The sequence below is a fragment of the Tupaia chinensis genome, unplaced genomic scaffold, assembly GCF_000334495.1.
Source record: "Tupaia chinensis unplaced genomic scaffold, TupChi_1.0 Scaffold000263_1, whole genome shotgun sequence".
NCBI lineage: Eukaryota > Metazoa > Chordata > Mammalia > Scandentia > Tupaiidae > Tupaia > Tupaia belangeri.
The window spans coordinates 930,984-951,618 of record NW_006159743.1 but is presented as its reverse complement, the minus strand read 5'-3'; the positions used below and the strand labels follow the sequence as shown (position 1 = coordinate 951,618).

General features: G+C 41.1%; 1 protein-coding gene across 1 annotated transcript in view; it reads right to left on the bottom strand.

Moving 5' to 3' along the window:
- Nucleotides 1-20,635, bottom strand: part of DDAH1 (dimethylarginine dimethylaminohydrolase 1) — a gene marked incomplete at its 5' end in the record, with an annotated part of 166,847 nt that overhangs the window by 50,398 nt on the left and 95,814 nt on the right. Inside the window, 3 exons of the mRNA XM_006149440.1 lie at nucleotides 5,805-5,924; nucleotides 6,749-6,822; nucleotides 14,047-14,146. Of these exons, the coding sequence (XP_006149502.1) occupies nucleotides 5,805-5,924; nucleotides 6,749-6,822; nucleotides 14,047-14,146 (294 nt within the window). The remainder of the gene's footprint in view (nucleotides 1-5,804; nucleotides 5,925-6,748; nucleotides 6,823-14,046; nucleotides 14,147-20,635) is intronic.

The following is a 20,635-nucleotide window of genomic DNA, read 5'->3' as shown; positions in this document are numbered from 1 at the left end:
GGAAGGAAGAGAAAGATTGTAATTATTGGCTTTTTTTTTTTTTTTTTTTTTTAGGCCACCGGTGGTACTCTTTTCTGACTGTAGGATCTACTTCCTTCTTTTTTTTTTTTCCTGCAAAAGGAATGTTAGTCCAGCAACTCCACAGCAATGCAGCACCTGTGGGTGCTCCTGCTCCTGCTTCATGAGGATAGTTTTGTTGTCCTTACTTTGAAGTTCCCATCTCTTCAGACCTCATCTGCCCCATCCAGCTGTACCTTCAGAAATCCTGAGAAAATCCTCTGACAGTTGGACTGGTTTACTGACATCTTATGAATGTGCGTAGCTCAGTCATTGCTTGTCATGTCCCCACCTGTCACTGAATCTTCCTCTGCCAAATGCCACCCATCCTTTAAGGCCCACATCAAGCCTCACTTTCTCCAGGGTAGCTTTCTCAGGATATCCAGCCCTCAGGGGGCTCCCCCACTTCTGGACTTTGAGTAGCAGTTAGGGCCTATTTCATAAAACAGTGCTAATTCACTATATTGTATTATCTCTTATTTTCTTATATAGTAGTATTTGAGTTTGGAACCTACTAAGCTAGGAACCAGGTAATATGAATTAGAGACCTGTTCTACTCAGTATGGAAGAAGGGTCTACTTTTTCTGGTTGATCCACCCAGGAGGGTGGGTTTGGCCTTTTAATAAGTCATATGTATTGACACTCAGGGCCACCTGAGGGGAAGGCTGCTGATTTATTCAGAGGTATGATATAAGTCAGTTTCGGCTCTTTCCTTCCCCTGTAATTGATTTTAGACATGTGCAAGCCATCCCAGCTGCCATGGATAAAAACCACAGTTAGTCCCTAAGGAGAAAAATCATCTTCCTAGACCTTCCGAGTGACACATTCATCAATGTCTTTCTTTCCAGGCATTTTTTTAAAAAAAGAATTATTTATATTTAACTTTATTTATTTATTTATTTATTTATTTAAATTTGACCAGAGAGGGACAGAGTGAGAGGGAGAGAGGGAAAGAAAGCAAGCAAGCCACCAGGTCCAGGACTTGAACCGCGATTGGCCATGTGGGAGTCCAGCACCCTTAACTACTATGCCATGTGCTGGCCCCTATGCATTTTTAATTATTTTTATTTTTTTAGTGTTTGTTATAGGGTACATTCACTCACCAGAGAGAGAGAGATAAAGTGGGAAAATAAGAAACCATCCCCTTCCCGCCCCTGCAGGGTTGAGAGGGATGGCTGTGCTCCAATCTCTTCTCCTTCATTTTCCTCTCGGGATTTTGGTACATGTTCCTTGAGTGTTTTTCAAGCCTCCTGGTCTGGGACTCAAACTAAGCAGCTGGCCATGTGGGATCCAGCCACCTTAACCTCCATGCCAACTGCTGGCCCCATCTTTTTTTTTCATACACAGAAAATTGGCACAACTTTTTAGGTCAAGAAAAAAAATTCTAAAGCAGCAGTCCTCAACCTTCCCAGCACCAGGGACTGGCCCTGAGGAAGACAGTCCCTCCACAGATAAGGCAGGGGCGTGGGGAAAAGTGGAGGTGTTGGTCCTGGGGTGACTTAAGCGCATCATATCCACTGTGCACCCCATTTCCACCACTACCACATTGCAATATACAATGGAACAATCACACAACAATAGGGTTTGAACTCCCATGAAAATCTAATACCACTGCTGATGTGACAGGGGGCAGAGCCCAGGCGGCAGTGCAAGAGATGGGGAGTGGCCGCCAACACAGACAAGGCCTCACTTGTTTGCCTGTTGCCCATTTCCCACAGCATGGCCGGCCATGGACAAGGAGTCTGGGGACTCCTGCTTTAAAGGAAACAAAGAGAAGCCATCAAGATACAAATCAAATTCTGAGACAGTATGCTCAGCAGTAATTGTTTAAAGTCCTGGAAGTACAATTGAAGATACCATTTGGGAAAAGGGAGAGAGAAAGGCCATGTGTGCTAGCTGAAAGTGTTGCAGGTAATGCAGAGAGGATATCAGCTCAAAGCAATGATTGCTTCCCGGCTAAAATGCACCAAGTTCTAGCACTGGGGTAGTGGAGTAAAAGCCTGAATGCAGACCAATAACCTGTACACCTTGGACTCACAGGTTTGCTTTTGCCTAAGAGGAATTTCTGGGTTTAGCTCTTAATAAGTCATGTGTGTTGACACTCAGGGTCATCTGAGGGGAAAAGGCTGGTAGTCTCAGCCTTAGACTACTAAATTACTTGAGCAATTTAGAATTAACCTTGTGACCTGACGCGAGTCATCTAATCTAGTTTTCTCATCTACAAGATGGCGATAGTACTACTCTCTCATTCATTATTCATCCATTCACTAGAAATTACTAAAGGCCCACTACAGGCCAAGCAGGAGTATATGGTGAGCAAAACAGGCATGGTCTTTGCCCTGTGAGCTGACCAGCTCATCTCGCAGGGCCATAGGTACAGAGCAGGTTTCCTACTGGAGAGCATTCTAACAACAGAAGGAAAGTCTTCAGAATTACCACTGATGACGTCCACGCGTGATCTTGCTGTGTGACCTGGGCAAATCATAACTTTTCTGGGCTTTTCTACTCTCCTCTGTGAAACGAGGAAATGTTCTGTCTGAAAACTTCGTTATTTCAAACACAAATGAAGACGTTAAGTTCTTTAGGTGCATCTGAATTGTGGTTTTCTAAAAGCATTTCAACATAAGGAAAGAGTAAGAGCAATATAACAAACCCTTGTGTAGCAACTCCTCAGCTTAAAAGAAAACATGAGAAGGGGCTCTCTCTGGTGGCATGTCCTCTCTTTCCTAGAGGAAGTAACTGTGACAAGCCACCAGATTCTGTTCATTTTTCAGAATCCTGGCCTTTCTGGAAAACCTGGTGTGAGACTAAAAATGGCTAAGCAGTGAAGAGCTCTTCCTACACTTAGGAGTCCACGTTCCTAATGAACACCTGGTCAAGGTAGTGCACATCACAGAAAGCTCAAGCATCTGTCCTTTCCCTGTTTCCCGCCCAGCAGACAGTTAGAAACCCCTGTGGCAGGCACTGCCTGCTGCCCTTAGAAGGAGCACAATTTTGTATTTACCTTGAGGGCCTTCTGGGCAGATTCACTAGACCCAATTGCAATCAGGTTAGGCCCAGCCATGCTGCAGAAACTCTTCAGGTGCAAAGTATCAGCCACAGGGACTGTGGATACAGCATAGTCCTAGGCAGATAACAAAAACACAAACAGTTTGGTATTACAGAATAATTCGAACTCCAGTGAAAAACCTGCCTGAACCATAGCTACTCTTTTGAAAGCTGCCAAGGCCTTGAATATCTGGAAGAAAAACTGGGACCTACAGGATTTGTTATTGCCAGATGAATAAAGAGTGCTTCTAAAAGAAGGCACAGAGTTTCCTTCCAGATGTGTGACTTCATCGATAGCTTTGCCATCTGTTTGATCTGTGGAGTGGGCCACTCTGAGAGGGTGTGTTTGAATAACCCACAGAGTCGGCAGCTTAGCTGGAGCTGCACACCTTCACGGGGAACAGAGATTCTTGGGGTTATATCCCTTCCTAAGCAGTCTGGAGAGCCGATCTTAAATGATCAGGAGGGTTAAAGGACCTTGGGGGGACATATGTGCAATTCTTAGCACAATTTCCAGCACATAGTAGGCACCTGTGCACAGGTGACCCCTAATTCTAGTCTGATAAATCCACATTTCATGTAAAAGTCAATTTGGTCTCCAGAGTTTTGTTAAAAGTCATCAATTGTGCCAAGAACAAGGTGGTTGTATGGCTATATCCCGCCGCGTCTCCACGGGTCCTCCATTTCGGTCGTGCTAGATGCAGCAATTCCAAGCACTGCGCACACTGGCCAGTGTTTTGTTCTTGTTTTAAGCTTTTTTTTTCCCATAGGGTACATTCACTCACCAGAGAGAGAGAGATAAAGTGGGAAAATAAGAAACCATCCCCTTCCCGCCCCTGCAGGGTTGAGAGGGATGGCTGTGCTCCAATCTCTTCTCCTTCATTTTCCTCTCGGGATTTTGGTACATGTTCCTTGAGTGTTTTTCAAGCCTCCTGGTCTGGGACTCAAACTAAGCAGCTGGCCATGTGGGATCCAGCCACCTTAACCTCCATGCCAACTGCTGGCCCCATCTTTTTTTTTCATACACAGAAAATTGGCACAACTTTTTAGGTCAAGAAAAAAAATTCTAAAGCAGCAGTCCTCAACCTTCCCAGCACCAGGGACTGGCCCTGAGGAAGACAGTCCCTCCACAGATAAGGCAGGGGCGTGGGGAAAAGTGGAGGTGTTGGTCCTGGGGTGACTTAAGCGCATCATATCCACTGTGCACCCCATTTCCACCACTACCACATTGCAATATACAATGGAACAATCACACAACAATAGGGTTTGAACTCCCATGAAAATCTAATACCACTGCTGATGTGACAGGGGGCAGAGCCCAGGCGGCAGTGCAAGAGATGGGGAGTGGCCGCCAACACAGACAAGGCCTCACTTGTTTGCCTGTTGCCCATTTCCCACAGCATGGCCCAGGTCCCCAACAGGCCATGGACCAGGAGGCTGGGGACTACTGCTTTAAAGGAAACAAAGAGAAGCCATCAAGATACAAATCAAATTCTGAGACAGTATGCTCAGCAGTAATTGTTTAAAGTCCTGGAAGTACAATTGAAGATACCATTTGGGAAAAGGGAGAGAGAAAGGCCATGTGTGCTAGCTGAAAGTGTTGCAGGTAATGCAGAGAGGATATCAGCTCAAAGCAATGATTGCTTCCCGGCTAAAATGCACCAAGTTCTAGCACTGGGGTAGTGGAGTAAAAGCCTGAATGCAGACCAATAACCTGTACACCTTGGACTCACAGGTTTGCTTTTGCCTAAGAGGAATTTCTGGGTTTAGCTCTTAATAAGTCATGTGTGTTGACACTCAGGGTCATCTGAGGGGAAAAGGCTGGTAGTCTCAGCCTTAGACTACTAAATTACTTGAGCAATTTAGAATTAACCTTGTGACCTGACGCGAGTCATCTAATCTAGTTTTCTCATCTACAAGATGGCGATAGTACTACTCTCTCATTCATTATTCATCCATTCACTAGAAATTACTAAAGGCCCACTACAGGCCAAGCAGGAGTATATGGTGAGCAAAACAGGCATGGTCTTTGCCCTGTGAGCTGACCAGCTCATCTCGCAGGGCCATAGGTACAGAGCAGGTTTCCTACTGGAGAGCATTCTAACAACAGAAGGAAAGTCTTCAGAATTACCACTGATGACGTCCACGCGTGATCTTGCTGTGTGACCTGGGCAAATCATAACTTTTCTGGGCTTTTCTACTCTCCTCTGTGAAACGAGGAAATGTTCTGTCTGAAAACTTCGTTATTTCAAACACAAATGAAGACGTTAAGTTCTTTAGGTGCATCTGAATTGTGGTTTTCTAAAAGCATTTCAACATAAGGAAAGAGTAAGAGCAATATAACAAACCCTTGTGTAGCAACTCCTCAGCTTAAAAGAAAACATGAGAAGGGGCTCTCTCTGGTGGCATGTCCTCTCTTTCCTAGAGGAAGTAACTGTGACAAGCCACCAGATTCTGTTCATTTTTCAGAATCCTGGCCTTTCTGGAAAACCTGGTGTGAGACTAAAAATGGCTAAGCAGTGAAGAGCTCTTCCTACACTTAGGAGTCCACGTTCCTAATGAACACCTGGTCAAGGTAGTGCACATCACAGAAAGCTCAAGCATCTGTCCTTTCCCTGTTTCCCGCCCAGCAGACAGTTAGAAACCCCTGTGGCAGGCACTGCCTGCTGCCCTTAGAAGGAGCACAATTTTGTATTTACCTTGAGGGCCTTCTGGGCAGATTCACTAGACCCAATTGCAATCAGGTTAGGCCCAGCCATGCTGCAGAAACTCTTCAGGTGCAAAGTATCAGCCACAGGGACTGTGGATACAGCATAGTCCTAGGCAGATAACAAAAACACAAACAGTTTGGTATTACAGAATAATTCGAACTCCAGTGAAAAACCTGCCTGAACCATAGCTACTCTTTTGAAAGCTGCCAAGGCCTTGAATATCTGGAAGAAAAACTGGGACCTACAGGATTTGTTATTGCCAGATGAATAAAGAGTGCTTCTAAAAGAAGGCACAGAGTTTCCTTCCAGATGTGTGACTTCATCGATAGCTTTGCCATCTGTTTGATCTGTGGAGTGGGCCACTCTGAGAGGGTGTGTTTGAATAACCCACAGAGTCGGCAGCTTAGCTGGAGCTGCACACCTTCACGGGGAACAGAGATTCTTGGGGTTATATCCCTTCCTAAGCAGTCTGGAGAGCCGATCTTAAATGATCAGGAGGGTTAAAGGACCTTGGGGGGACATATGTGCAATTCTTAGCACAATTTCCAGCACATAGTAGGCACCTGTGCACAGGTGACCCCTAATTCTAGTCTGATAAATCCACATTTCATGTAAAAGTCAATTTGGTCTCCAGAGTTTTGTTAAAAGTCATCAATTGTGCCAAGAACAAGGTGGTTGTATGGCTATTCATGGGGAGAAAACAGAAGACGGTCTTGCTAACTTTGTTTCTCTCACAGTAGCTTAATGAGGCTGGTTTATTGAGAAATGTGAATTTGACAGCTTCTAAAACTTCTAACAGATGTAAAAATATTAGGAATTATTTTGCAAAGCTGGAGAAATACAAACATCCTTACTCGTAACATAGTGATTCAATATGTCTATGAATATGTATTTATTACCATGTTCCCTGGCATAAATTATGCTTTACCTACCTTAAAAGTATCAGCCAAGATTTCAGCACCTCGTTGGTTTGTCCTTTTGGAAAGGCCCACAAAAAATTCTCTGCCTATAACAGACGTCATGGAACATCATGAGTGGGTGGCACCAGTGACTATGCACCATTTTTCCTACCAATAAACAATGGCCCTAGAACATCACACAGTTCTATCCTATCAGAGGGCGCTTCCCCTAAAGAGATCTCTGCTGTCTTTACAAAAATTGATTTCAAACTGTTGCCCTTAAAAAAAAGGCCTTGAGTTAGTGTGCCAGGAACAACATCTGGGTGGATGGCAGAGTAAGGACTCTGTTGGGGGGCTCTCTGTCTCTCGTGGAAAAACCAAAAAAAAAAAAAAAAAAGTAAACTTAGAAAGTTTTTTAAATTCATGGGGACAGAAAGTAGATCGTTGGTCTTCAGAGCTGGATGGAGGTAGATAGGGAGAGTGATTATTTACTGGCTGTCGAGTTCCAGCTCAGAAAGATCAAAAATCCCTGTATGCATGGTGGTGATAGTTGCACAACAATGAGAATGTAGTTAATGCCTCTGAATTCTACACTGAAACTGCTGGAAATGGTAAATTGCATACTATGTATATTTAATCACAATAAAGAAAACATTTTGGGGGCCAGCAGGTGGCATGGTGGTGAGTGCTGGACTCCCACATGGCTGACCACGGTTCGAGTCTTGGACCTGGTGGCTTGTTTTCTCGCTTTCCCTCCCTCTTCCTCTCTCTCTTACTCTGTCTCTCTCTGGTCAAATTTAAATAAATAAATAAGTAAGTAAATAATAAAGTTAAAGAAAGTAATTCTTTAAAAAAAAATGAATACATTTTTATTTTTATTGCCAGAGGGCATGCGTGCTCACCAGAGAGAGACAGAGGAAAAAAAAAAACACCCTCCAGTGGGGCGTGGTCAGACTAGAATCCCTTTCCTCCATTTCTCCTTTCCATCAGGGTTTTAGGCATACAGGCACACGTGACCAGCATTTTGTTGTTGTTTTTTAAGCCACCAGGGCTAGAATTTGAACAATGGTCAGCCATGTGGGATCTGGCATCCTACACCCAGTGGTTGACCACTGTGCTATAGGCCTGGCCTTAAGAATACACTTTCAATGTAAGAAATAACAGAACCCAACACATTAATAGTATGTAATTCAAAATTAGGTAATAGCAATGATGCTAGCAGTGCTCTTTTCCCCTCTCAAAGAACAAAAGGAGACGTTTTTGACGAAATGAAATCCCTTTCTTTTAGTGATCATCTAAGGCCTGAAGAAACTCTCTGGGTAAAGTGAGTTTGGTGTTGACTGATCTTTAGGTCTGGCGTCTAGGATTTCTGTCTTTAAAACTACATATCTATTTATTTCACATCAAAACATTAAAAGACACCTATCTACAAATTGCACAAGTGTAGGAAGATTTGACTTTCCTGGAATTCTGCAGTTTTTCTACTAAAAATACAAAACACTAGATGAAAATGGTCTTATGGCGATCGGCAAATATAGTACATGTGTAGGCAATGCACAAATGTGGGAAATTCACTCCTTCCTTAATTCTTGGGAAAGAATTCTACAAGAAATGTGGGGAAAAAATATTCAAAGGGATGAGCCATTTGGTGGTGTAGAAGTTAAGGTGGCTGGATCCCACATGGGATCTCAAATCCTGGCCCTGGCGGCTGAAAAAAAACCCAAAAAACCAAACCAAACATACAGGTCACGTATGGTGGTGGGTGGAGAGTGGAGATCTCCTAAATATCTTCCTGATGTAAATAACTAGAAAGCTGGAATCGAAATGCTGTTCAGATTTTTGCCATGGGTACGTGCTCTTGTTGGAAAGAGAGAGAGAGAGAGAGAGAGAAAAACCACTCCCCAGGGAGGATGGCCTCACTGCAATCCTTCCTCCTCCATTCTCCTTTTAGGATTTTGGACATACATGCACACAGACCCGCATGCTTTTCAAGCTGCCGAGTCTGGGACTCGAATCACAGAGTATGCCATGTGGGAATCTAGTATCTTAATTACCATGCCACCTGCTGTGCCTATTTTGGGGTTTATATGTCTCTAGCGTCGTTTTCTTCTTACCAACTCATGTTTTGTTTTGTTTTTCCTCTCTACTTTACTCATGTAGAGGAGAAAGCTAGACATTTGACCTGTGGATTATTCTACACTTTAGATTGAGCGAATTGCTTCCTCTTATTTAACAATGACATTTTTTTTAATCCTTTTTTTTTTTTTCCAGTAAATTGATAAGTTGTATGTGGGTGGTCAATTAGATTCTTATTTAAATTCTTTTTCTTTTTGGACAGGGCTACTTCAGAGGTGGGCCTGTACTTCTATCGCATCACATCACGAGGCACATGACAGTCACATTCTCAGCAAATGACCAGTGGGTTTAGGTGGTATCAGCCTGATTCCTCCATTACACAGTTTCCTACTGAGCTTCCGTGTGGTGGTTTTAACATCTTTGGATGATCAGTACACAGAGCCATTATTTCGTTAGAGATCCTCATTTACTGGCTTCAATTCCATAAAGAAAATCTTAGTCAAGTATTTGGTCTTTTTGAAATACAATTAATAAAACAAAACAGATAGGCTAGCTCTTTAGTTTTTCCTTTATGTACCAATTATTAGAGAAATGAGATGCTATTCCAGCAACTTACAATAATGGCCAATGCATCTTTAAAAAACATCATTATCCACTAATGAGTCAACGATAAAATCATAATGGAAATTAGAAAACATTTAGAAATAAATAACAAAAATATTCATCTCAAAACAAGGATTCTGCAAAAGCAGTGTTTTGACAGAAAGTTATAAAGCCTCAAATGCTTATATTTAAGATGAAAATTTCCAGATAAATGAGACAAAATTCCAACTTGAAATTTAAAAAAAAAAAAAAAAGACATAATAAGAACAAAGACATGTGCTGGCTGGTGCCAAGGCTTACTACTTAAGAGAACTCGATCCCACATGACCAACCATGTGCTTCTAATTCCAGCCCTGGCAGTGTGAACCACACTCTGTGTATGTGTGTGTGTGTGCATGTGCATAACTCAAGTCCTGAGATGATGAAGAGATGGAGAAGAGACTGCAGCATGACCACACTCCCTGGGGAGGGCGCATTACCCCTCTCCCTCTCTGTCGGTCTGTCTCTCTCTGGAGCCTACATGCTCTCTGGCAAATTAATACACACACACACACACACACACACACACACGTGGAGAAAGGAAATAAAGATAGAAACAGAAAGAAAATATTCAAAAGAATGGGTTTGAGAAAGCCTATAGTTGGTTCTTTGAAAAGAAATAAAATTGACAAACTTCTGGCCAAAAAAAAAAAAAAGACATAGGCATGGATACACAGAATAAGAAAAGGAGACATCTCCAGTTGCCGTGAGGCTTAACACAAACAAAGAAGATATGAATAATCCTATACACAACATTTTGAAAACTTAAAGAAAAAAACAGAAAATGGAACTCACCAAAGCTAATTCAGGAAAACCTAAACTGTTGTATAAAACAATGATATAATCATTAAAGAAATGGAATCAGTTTAATATCTCCCCCAACACACAAAAAAGCACCAGTACCCGTTCAACATGTATGTTCTGCCAACGTTCAAGCAGCACACAATTCAGAGTACTGATTCCAGAAAATAGATAAACAGGAAGTACCCTTTAAAACATTGTACGAGGCTAATGTAACTCTCCTACCCAAATTAGATAAGGATATCTAGAAAGAAAAATTATATACCATGGCCATGAAAGTCTTAATAAAATATTAACAAGCTAAACCCAATTCTGTATTAAAAAAAAAGAATAAATCATGATCAAGTTTGATACCATCCCAGGCATACAAGATTGATCAAATGTCAGAAAACCAGTGAATTTCACTAACCAAATGAACAGATTAAAGAAGAAAATCATATAATCATCTCGAAGCAAAACGAGTTTACCCTATCACCTGAAATTCACTTTCAGGGGTTTACCTTAGAGCAATGCTTGTGCTCGTTCCCGGGACACACACACAAGAATGTACGTAGGAGTACTGAAGATAACAGACAAAAACACTGTTGCATCCATCAGCAGAAGAAATAAACACACTGCGGTGGATTCTCACAGAGTACTACACGGCCTTGAAAATGAGTTACAGCTACTGCACGCATCAGCGGAGATCAAAAGTGGGAAAAAAATCACATAAAGACAGACAGAACCAAAAAGCAGATACTGTGGGAATACATAGATGGAGGTCAAACTCAAAGGCAGGCAAGGCAATGATTACTACACAACCCAGGAAAGTGGTCAGCTCAGCTGGGAGGAGGAATGACTGGGCTCAGGGACCACATGCGGTTCTATCACAGTATTTCTTTGGTCAAGTGATGGGCACCCAGATGCTTCTGTTATTATTCATCTTTGAAATATACTTAACCATTTTATCACTCTTTTTCACATACTCTAGATTTCACATAATAAATAAATAAATAAGTCGATATTGCCTACTTAAGAGAAATGGTGCCGAAATAATTTTTGCCAATAGCTGCTTGCCTGACCGACAGATTTCCCAAGAGGAACTGGAGTTGGAAAGCAGTTTTCCCTCTGTTTCCTGATAAATTATTAATGAAGCTCTTAGTTACAGAAGGTAGAGCCGAGCACACAGAAAGTGCTACAGATTTGTTTCTTACTCAACTCTGTCTACTCCGAAAATGGAGGGGTGGCAGCTGTGCGCACTGTGAACGTAATTAAGGCCACCTGAACGGGATATTCTACGGTGGTTGACGTGGCAAAGTACATTATATGTGTTTTGCCAAAAATAAAAAGACGGAAAAAAATTTGAGAAGTTGGAAATAGAAGGTAGGACCAGACATTAGGCATGAATATCAGGCAGATGAAGATATGTCCACATCATCTCAGTTTTGAATAAAATAACTATTAAGACATCAACTTAAGTATTGAATATATCAAGTAAAAAAAAAAAAAAAGCCTGCAGAGTATCAAAGGCAAGCCTCGGTGTGTAGTACCTAATTATTAGATGGTGCAAATACATTAGGTTGGAAATACTCTAGAAAGAGCCATGACCAAAGAAAGAGACTTCTGGTATCAGTTGTGCCTTGACAATGAGGACATTTTAGGAGTCTGCCAGCTCAATTGTATGATCACTAAATGGCTGTGAACATAGCTTGTTTAAACCGTATTTCAAATGTTACCTGATTACAATAAGTTATTTATTTCTTGGCTATGTTCTGCTGAAAGAGAGTTTTCAAGAATATGTGATTTACACATCTTGCTTTTCACAAAAGCCTATTTTCTAAGGAAAACAGCCTGTTGTTCTGTGCTGCCAAAAAGAATGACAGTCTCATCAATGGGAGACACAAAGAATATTCTAAGGGGAACTCACTGGGCAGATTCAAAGAATGCCTGAGTCTGCTGGGGGCACAACCGGAGCGAGAATGCAGCGTAGGCCTCCTAGACTCCTTGTTCTGAGTGCTGAGGACGCAACAGGGTGCAACACGAACTCCAGAGCCCTTCCCTTGGCGCAACGGCAAGGTTGTGTGGAGGACCTGACAATCCCACAACCCACGACAAGAATGACATCCCCTGGAGCTGGAGTCACCTCACCCATAGGTACAGACTCAGGCAAAGAACTACTCAAATATCCCAGGATAAACATCACTCCTCCAGGAATAGTCACATATTCAGATTTAAGTAATAAGAAACTTTGTTTTTATATTCAAACAAAGATGGCTATATTTTTGGTTATAGATAAAATTCACATCAGCAAAAATATTAGACTTCTAAGAAGATTTACACTTTCGGTGGGCCACTTGGGGTTATATTCCCAAATTCCAGAGGATAAGCTCTTCTGTGAGGGCAACATTGGTGTAAAAGGTATTTATTCTCTGACATTTAGGGGAAAATAAATTCTCACTATAAATTAAAATTACTATTGATATTCTTGATTAGAATACTATTGATTACTCTTTCTTGTCAGTATAACCAGAACGTATCTGGGAATCTAAATTGTACACATGATTTTACTAAACAGTGAAAATAAGACCTTAAAGAGTTGAAAAGGTGAAATACTAAAATTACTTTTCTTTAATAACTATTGTAAAAATTGATTCTGGTTAGATTAATAATAATATTATATATATATATATGTGTGTATATATATATATATATATATATATATATTAAAGTTTGGTATAGGGCATGTGTGTTCACCAAGGAGAGAAAGAGTGAGAGAGGGTAAGTGAGAAAGCAAGCCACCAGGGCTGGAACTCGAAGTATGGTCTGCCCTGTGGGAGTCCAGTACCTTAACCACTATGCTACCTGCTGGCCCCTAGCTATTTATATTTTATTGAGTTATGCTATTATTCATCTGGCATTAAGCTAAGTCCATTTGCATGGAAAATTATTTAAACTCATCTTGCCATCTGGCAGAAAATTATTTGTAAGTGACACTAATCTTGAATTAAGACTCCTTTAAATACAAACCAGATACCTAGTTACACAATGGAAAATTACATGATCTATAAACTCGAGTTGTGAAAGAACATCCTAGAAGCAAGACATGTACTGATAACACTCATGGAAAAACTGTGCAAATATGGCCCAAGTGGTGCAGCAGTGACGTGACGTGCTGTGATGTCGACGCCACGTGGGAGGCTTCTGGGTCCATGTCCTGAGGTTTTCCAGCACACACTGGGCGTGCACACGTGCCCCCAGTGCTGGCTGAGGCTGCGGGTGGATCAGGGTATGAAGACCCTGCTGGGGGTATTTGCTTCCTTTCTCTGTATTTCTGTTTCTCTCATGGAAGAAATAAATGGGTATACTTTTAAAAATATGCAAATACATGCATACAAAAATACTAAAAGGACACACACTCAAGCACTGAAGTGACTATCCTTAAATGGAAAGTCAATTTTTTTCTTGTGCTTTTCTGTATTTTCTGAATTCTTCACATGTAGCATTTCCTACTATGACAATTTTTTAAAATGTAATGAAACAAATGAATCTCAGGCAGGTGTTAAACATATTTTGGGGGACCAGACAGTGACACACCAGACATGCAGTGTCTGCAATGCCAGGCCCACTTGGGAAAGTCCTGGGTTTGCATCCCGTCTCCCTGCGCATGTCGAGGGCAAGCCTGTGCCCATGGCGCAGATTTGCTGAGGGCGGGCTAGATCTCAACTAGAAGACTGTGTTGGGGATGTCTCCTCTCCCTCGCCCCCACTGTTTCTCATGGAAGAAACAAATAAGCTCAAATATATGTTTGGATGAAAGAATAAATACAAGTATACCTGTGAATAAGACATCTCCGCCATCTAAGGTTGCATTTTCATCTTTCATCTCTACTATGTTGAGCTGAAGTTTTTCTAATGCTTCTTTCATCATGTCGACCTGTCAAAAATAAAATGATTCAGATTAATATCTACCATTTCCTAACAAGAAAACCAACTATCTAAAACTGGTGAGCACTAAGTCATGTTCTCATATATACACTGGCACATTCACACAGCCATCCTGGTGACTACATGAATGTCATATAGCGTAGGACCAAATTATCTGTCGAAAATGCCCCATTTTGTTCCCTTCTAGCCTGAAGTTGAGTCAGTTGTATAGTCCCCCTTTGTGTAGAAAGGTTGATTAGTTAGGACATGGAGGCTGATTAAGACAACAGGAGTCAAGGAAGGTAAGAAGCACAGCACCTAATCCTCCTACATTTGCCAGAAAGTACAAGAATTACTATTCAACTTTAGTCAGTTAATCAGAATCACACACGGAGTAATACATGAAAAGAATATCAATAACAATAACTAGCAATCTGAAATCATAACTCTTAGTATGGCTATTGTTTCCTAATCAAGTATGTTCTAAAGTGTCAGAATATCCAAGGCTTTTGTGTAAATCTAAACTGTTATGTAAGTTTATCCTTAGACAGTTGATATGATTACCTGTCTTTTTTTTTTTTTTTAAATTATAGACCTTGCAGCTAAATTTTTCAAGTGAGACTTAGACCAGGTCTGGCTGAAAACACATTGTATTTATTCTATTAAAATAGAAACAGGGAAAAAGTAGACTCCAGAATTCTTTTTTCTTTTAGTATGTAAGATGGAACTTTATGTTTTGCCATTTATTATGATTGTTAGCAGTTTTTATATTTTTCCATTTGTCAAATGTTTACCTGTCTTTCAAAACATAGTTCCCGAGACACGATGAACAAATACAATAACCACAATCAAACCAAAGAGTACTTGAAAATGAATTTCAGGGACTTTCTATGACTCTAGGTTGTATCTAAATCACAGAGATATTCTGGGCTCAGCTCAAGTTAGGGAACACTTCTAGTGAGACCTATTTCAATAGGAGAAAAGATAAAAGGCATAACAAGTGCCCCCTCCAAGCTCACAATTGAATTCAAGTCCTTCCAGCAGTTTGACAAAATGATTTAAATATTTTTCAAGGCTAAGGAAACAGTGAACACACACATGCACAAGACATGAACAGAGACTAAGGTAAGAACAAGAAGTAACAGCAAACTGGGCAAAGCAGGTAGTCCTGCCAAAATACAGCATGCTGAGGACAGGCAGAGACCCATCAATGAGGTGAGGAGTCATAAATATAGTAAGGTTTCCTCTAAAGTAATACAAATAAGGACATACTTTAGCAAACAAGCCCAACATTCATGCATTTAAAAAACATCCAAGAGGATACAAAGTAAAATAAATACATCATCTCATCCTTGTCCTGGAACTCATGTAAAAATTCCGTGAACCAGAGTGACTCAGAACAATAAAAATTATTTCCATGGATAAAATGGTCTTACCATTGTAATAAATACATCCAATGACCTCTTTTAACAACAGAATAGGTTTTCCTATGTAACAGGAAGTGGAATCGTTGCTATAGCATAAAAAAGGAGCAAAACAGCATTTAGCATGATTTGGGCTACTGTGAGCCCAACAAAACATACAGTTGTTTCCCTCTGGCATCTCTGAGTCTGTGTCCATGGAAAATTCACAGGTTTTAGAGAGTGAACATGGGAACCCAACTGCAGTTAGTTATCTTTTGTTTCTATTACTAATGCCACTGTTTCTACTATAAAGTAACATTTCACAGATTCCTAGGACTTCAACAATAGCATGCATTTTGGTCTGGAAAGTTTAGGTGTAACATCTTAACTCAGTAACTTTATTCAACCCTCAAGAGTTAAAGGTGAGAATAAAAATAGGGAGACTTCTGTACACCAGTTTCAGAATCACCCATACTACTTTCTCTTTTTTTTTTTTTTTTGAGAGGTTTTTTTGCTATAGGGCGCGTGCGCTCGCCAGACAGAGAAAGACATAGAGACAGAAAGGGAGAAATCACCCCCCAGGGGGGATGGTCACACCATAATCTCTTCTCCTCCCTTCTCCTCTCGGGATCTTGGGCACGCACGCACACGCGCCTGGTGTGAGTTTTAAGCCACCAGGTCTGCGACTCGAACTGCGGTCAATTACATGGGAGTCCAGCGACATAGCCATTACGCTAACTACTGGTTCCCATCTTCTTTTAAAAAAATTAAAATTTTACTTTATTTATTTATTATAATTTGACCGGTGGGTTGGGGGAAGAGAGAGAGAACAAACCGCCAGGTCTAGGACTTGAGCCACGGTTGGCCATGTGGGAGTCCAGTGCCCTTAACCACCATGCCACCTGCTGGCCCCACACCTGTATTTCTTTAAGTCTTTCAAAATTAAAGTAGAGGATAAAATGTTTGTGGTTTCTTAAAAGTTAAAACAGCTGCACTGACATTAAAAAAACTGGCTTTTGTGCAAGGCAGTACTTTAAAAAAAATGTTTTAATAGGCAGTCACATCTCTATAAACAAAGTCATCCAGACAAGTCCACACCATAAACAGCGACTCTACTGCATTACTCTCAGACTTAAATGCACGGACAAGTTTTTAAAAGTTTTGAATGTCTACTAAACACTTTTGAGAACTGCAATGCCATATGACATCAGATAGGCAATGCTGACCCCAGGGAGGGTTCTGGAGCAGAAACACGAGAAGCTGAACCCGGCAGGCTGTCCATTGAGAACTGCGTACTCTTGGCATGGAGGTCCCACGGTGAAGCAGACACACTCAGCTGCAAACAGGCCCAGCATTGCCCTGATGCACGGTCCCACAGCAAGCCAGCTATTCAGGCAGTTAGAACACTAAATGTAACTATAAAAGTGGGAATCTGAGCAGGAAAAGATCCAGACCATGAGCCTTCAAGAAACTGCCCATTCTGCGGTTACACAGCCATGGCTAATGTTGACTTAATTAACTTTAAAGAGGAAGAAAAAACCGACGAAACAACACACCCACCTTTCACTGAGACACTAACCCTGCAGAGTGGAACTTAGCATTACTCACAGAAACTGTCAGAACAAACAGTATTGATTCCAAAGGCTGGGTTGAATGGGTCATTTTAGCCCATGAAGTTAGAAATGGAAGGAGTAAATCAGAGGAAAAAACTTTAAATTAATTTCAACCTCCACTTAAACCTTAGGGTGTGGGTATATAATTTTCATACTCTATTCTAAAGATTTACAAGAACTCTTTTCCATCCTTTTTTTTTTTTTTTTAAAGTTTTATACTTCCATTTCTTTTTGCCTCATCTTTTCTCCTCCCACCTTTTACCAGGGATTCTTTCCTTGGCTACAGAGGCTTCAGACCTTCTCTGCTACTTCCATTCATCCAACTTGTGTATCTTTCTCTTCAAGGGCTGGTTGTAGTCTTGAGGTACTCTTCTTTTTCATCTTCTTTCTTTTCATCCTTCCCTCCTCCCCCATCTCTTCCTGTTTTTCCTTTCTGGAGTAGTAATGCTTAAAAATGTAGCATTACTGGGCTTACCATTCAGTCATTGTACTAGGAAAGTTATACAGTGTGTTGTGATGTAGGGCCTGGGGTTCAAATCTCAGCCCTGCTACTTACTAGACAGATGACCTGAGGTTGTTAAACTTTCTGAGGCTCTGCTTTCCCATCTTTAAAAGGTAATGTGTATTTATAACAATATCAACTTCTTAAATGCCTATTGATCATCCAGTGTATACAAAGCACTTAGCATAACTGCTCAATAAACAGCAAAAAGGACTTTTTCTATTTTGGTAAATACCAGTTTGTATGCACACAGATACATGTGCTATGAAACTGACCCACAAGAAAAAAGCTGTTGTTTTTTCTTACATTTGGACGAGTTGCTTGTGTTTTACCACACACGGCAGATTCCCATCTGCTATCCAGTGAATTCAAATTGCAGTCTTTTCTGCAAAGTCCATGTAAAGTTACAGCACATACGTTGAAGACACATTTAAACTGAAATCTAAACCATTCAACTTTGGTTTCCTTTCAGCTCCTGGAAGCTGTTAGGATATGTGGTAGATTTCTCACACGTATAATCTCTGCTTTGAACTAATCCTCTGGAGCTACTACAGCAGGTAACAAATGGACCTGTCTGGTAAAATGTTCCACAGGACTCAGGAGCCTCAGCCAAAACCATGGAGAATGATTTGGCTGCTGAGAACTCCCATCAACCTAAAGCATCCCTTTTCTGTCACCGTGCCTGGTCTCCTCTCCTTACTTTCCGGTCTGTCTATTCTTACCTTCTTTTACGGCCTCATTTCTGTGCCCTCGTTGGGCCTATCATGTTTACATCATCATCCTTCTTTCTCATTTCACTCCTGAACCCTCATGATGAGTGGAAGGCGCAGAGATTTGAATCCTGGCTCTATCACTGACCAGCTATGCAACTTGGCATGAATTAACCTCTCTGAGCCCCAGTTAGGAAAACTGCAAATGGGATCTGTGTCCTTTCTATCAGGAAGGATGTGAATAACTAATAAGATAATACACATAAAGGCCCAGTTCAGTGCCTGGGACACTGTGTCCATAACTCAGCAGTTGGGGGTACTATTATTTTGCCCTCAATTAACCTAGTCTTTGGTTTGAATTCTGGCTATCTTTTCAAAAAGAAACAAAAGATTAAAAAAAATCAATTTAAGCTTTAAATAAAGTGTATTTAAAGCCCAACTCTCCTTTTCTCCTCGCAAACTCTCGCTAAACCCAAAATACCAAAGAACCAAAATGAAGCAAAATAATATACCTCCCCATTTTCCTAAAATACAGCAAAAATAAAATATAAAACTTTATGCAGTTTTATTAGGAAGCTATATTCATAATAGCTTGCAATAACACTGTAGTAAATTTAATATTCTTTAAGAGCAATATTTTCTAGCTGACTGTCCAAAGTTGACTTTTGCTGCAAATTTGAACAATGCTCGGTTTCAGTGTTTCATATCTTTACTACGGATGTTGTGAATTGTGCTCACGAGGCCTACTGAACCATTCTGTGCTGCAACTAATAAAAACTATGCATTGGATCGGCTCCATGGCCTGGTAGTTAAGGCAGCTAGATCCCACATGGCCAACCATGCAATTCGAGTCCCGGACCCAGCGACTTGAGAAACATGCTGGCTGGGTATGCATGTGTTCAGAATCTTGAAAAGAGGGAGGGATGGAGAAAGGATCATGGCATGGCCATTCCCCATGGGGATGCTTTCTCCTTTCCTTCTCTGTTGAGCACATGCATCGTGGTCAAGTAAAAACATACAAAAACCAAATCAAAACAAACAAACAAACAAAATGACCCACACTGGCCTCTGTTAACTACACCACTTTCCTTTAGCTGTTTCTAGAAATTATAACTAAAAATGAGATCCTTGGGATTGGCTTGTCTGCAGCTGACGTGTCTGTCAGCCACGGGTCTGTCATGTGCTCGAGCTGCGTTCTCACTACTACGGCCACTGTCTTCATTGTTCACATACATTTTCTGAGTTCCTTTATAATTTTTATTTATGAGAGCTTTAAATTCTGATCATTTTGGTTCACTGTGTATTATCCTGTGTCAAGGGGCCTTTGGATTCCATGAGCTCCACAATCTCTTCATATCAAAGATGGATATGATTTTCTCATGTTAGGGCTGTTCTACTCTCTGGATTTTGGGCATGCATGCATACATGCTCAGCATGAATTTTAATCCATTGGGTCCAGGACTTGAACCATAGTCGACTTTGTGGGAGTACAACGACTATAACCATTATGCTGTCTGCTGGTCCCTGAAAGGGACCAGTTTTTACCACACTGGGCTGTATGAAGAATAGAATTCTTAGATGGCACTCAAGATTGCTGCCCCTGATGTAGTAATATATGTCCGGTATAAACTTGTCCCTTTGAGTATGGGAAGAATCTGTAAATATGATGGGCTGTCGCTCCTGTGATTAGTTTATAAAACATGGCACAAGTGAAGATATTTTACAGGTGTAATGAAGGCACCTACTCAGTGGACTTGAGTTAATCAGAGGGAGATTATCCTGGGTGGGTCTGACCTAATCAGAACAGCCTTTACAAGGGGTTTAAATGTTCGAGAGAGTTCCTTTGACTCAGCATGAAGTCATTCTTTTTGCTTTGTCTCACTTCAGACCCTGTACCTCAGCATGGCTTTGATTCTTTTCCCTGGAGTCCTAGTCTAGTAATTTAGCCCAGTCCCCTCCTACTAGTATGGTTCTACTTTGTGCTCTAAGGATTTGCGCTTTGGTGCTACAGCACAACACTGTAAAGGGGCTTCCCAGGTTGTTCTAAGTTCCACAACCACAAGGAACAAAACTCTACCCATAATCTGACGGAGCTTGCAGTAGGAACTAGGGTCCAGATGAGAACACGGTCCTGCTGAGACCTTGGTTGTAGCTTTGTATAACTCTGAGCAAAGAATCCAGCCATAGCATACCTGAGCTTCTGAACTACAAAAACTGGACGATAGCAAACGGGTATCCTTTCAAGCTAAGAAATAAACATATCGATAGTTG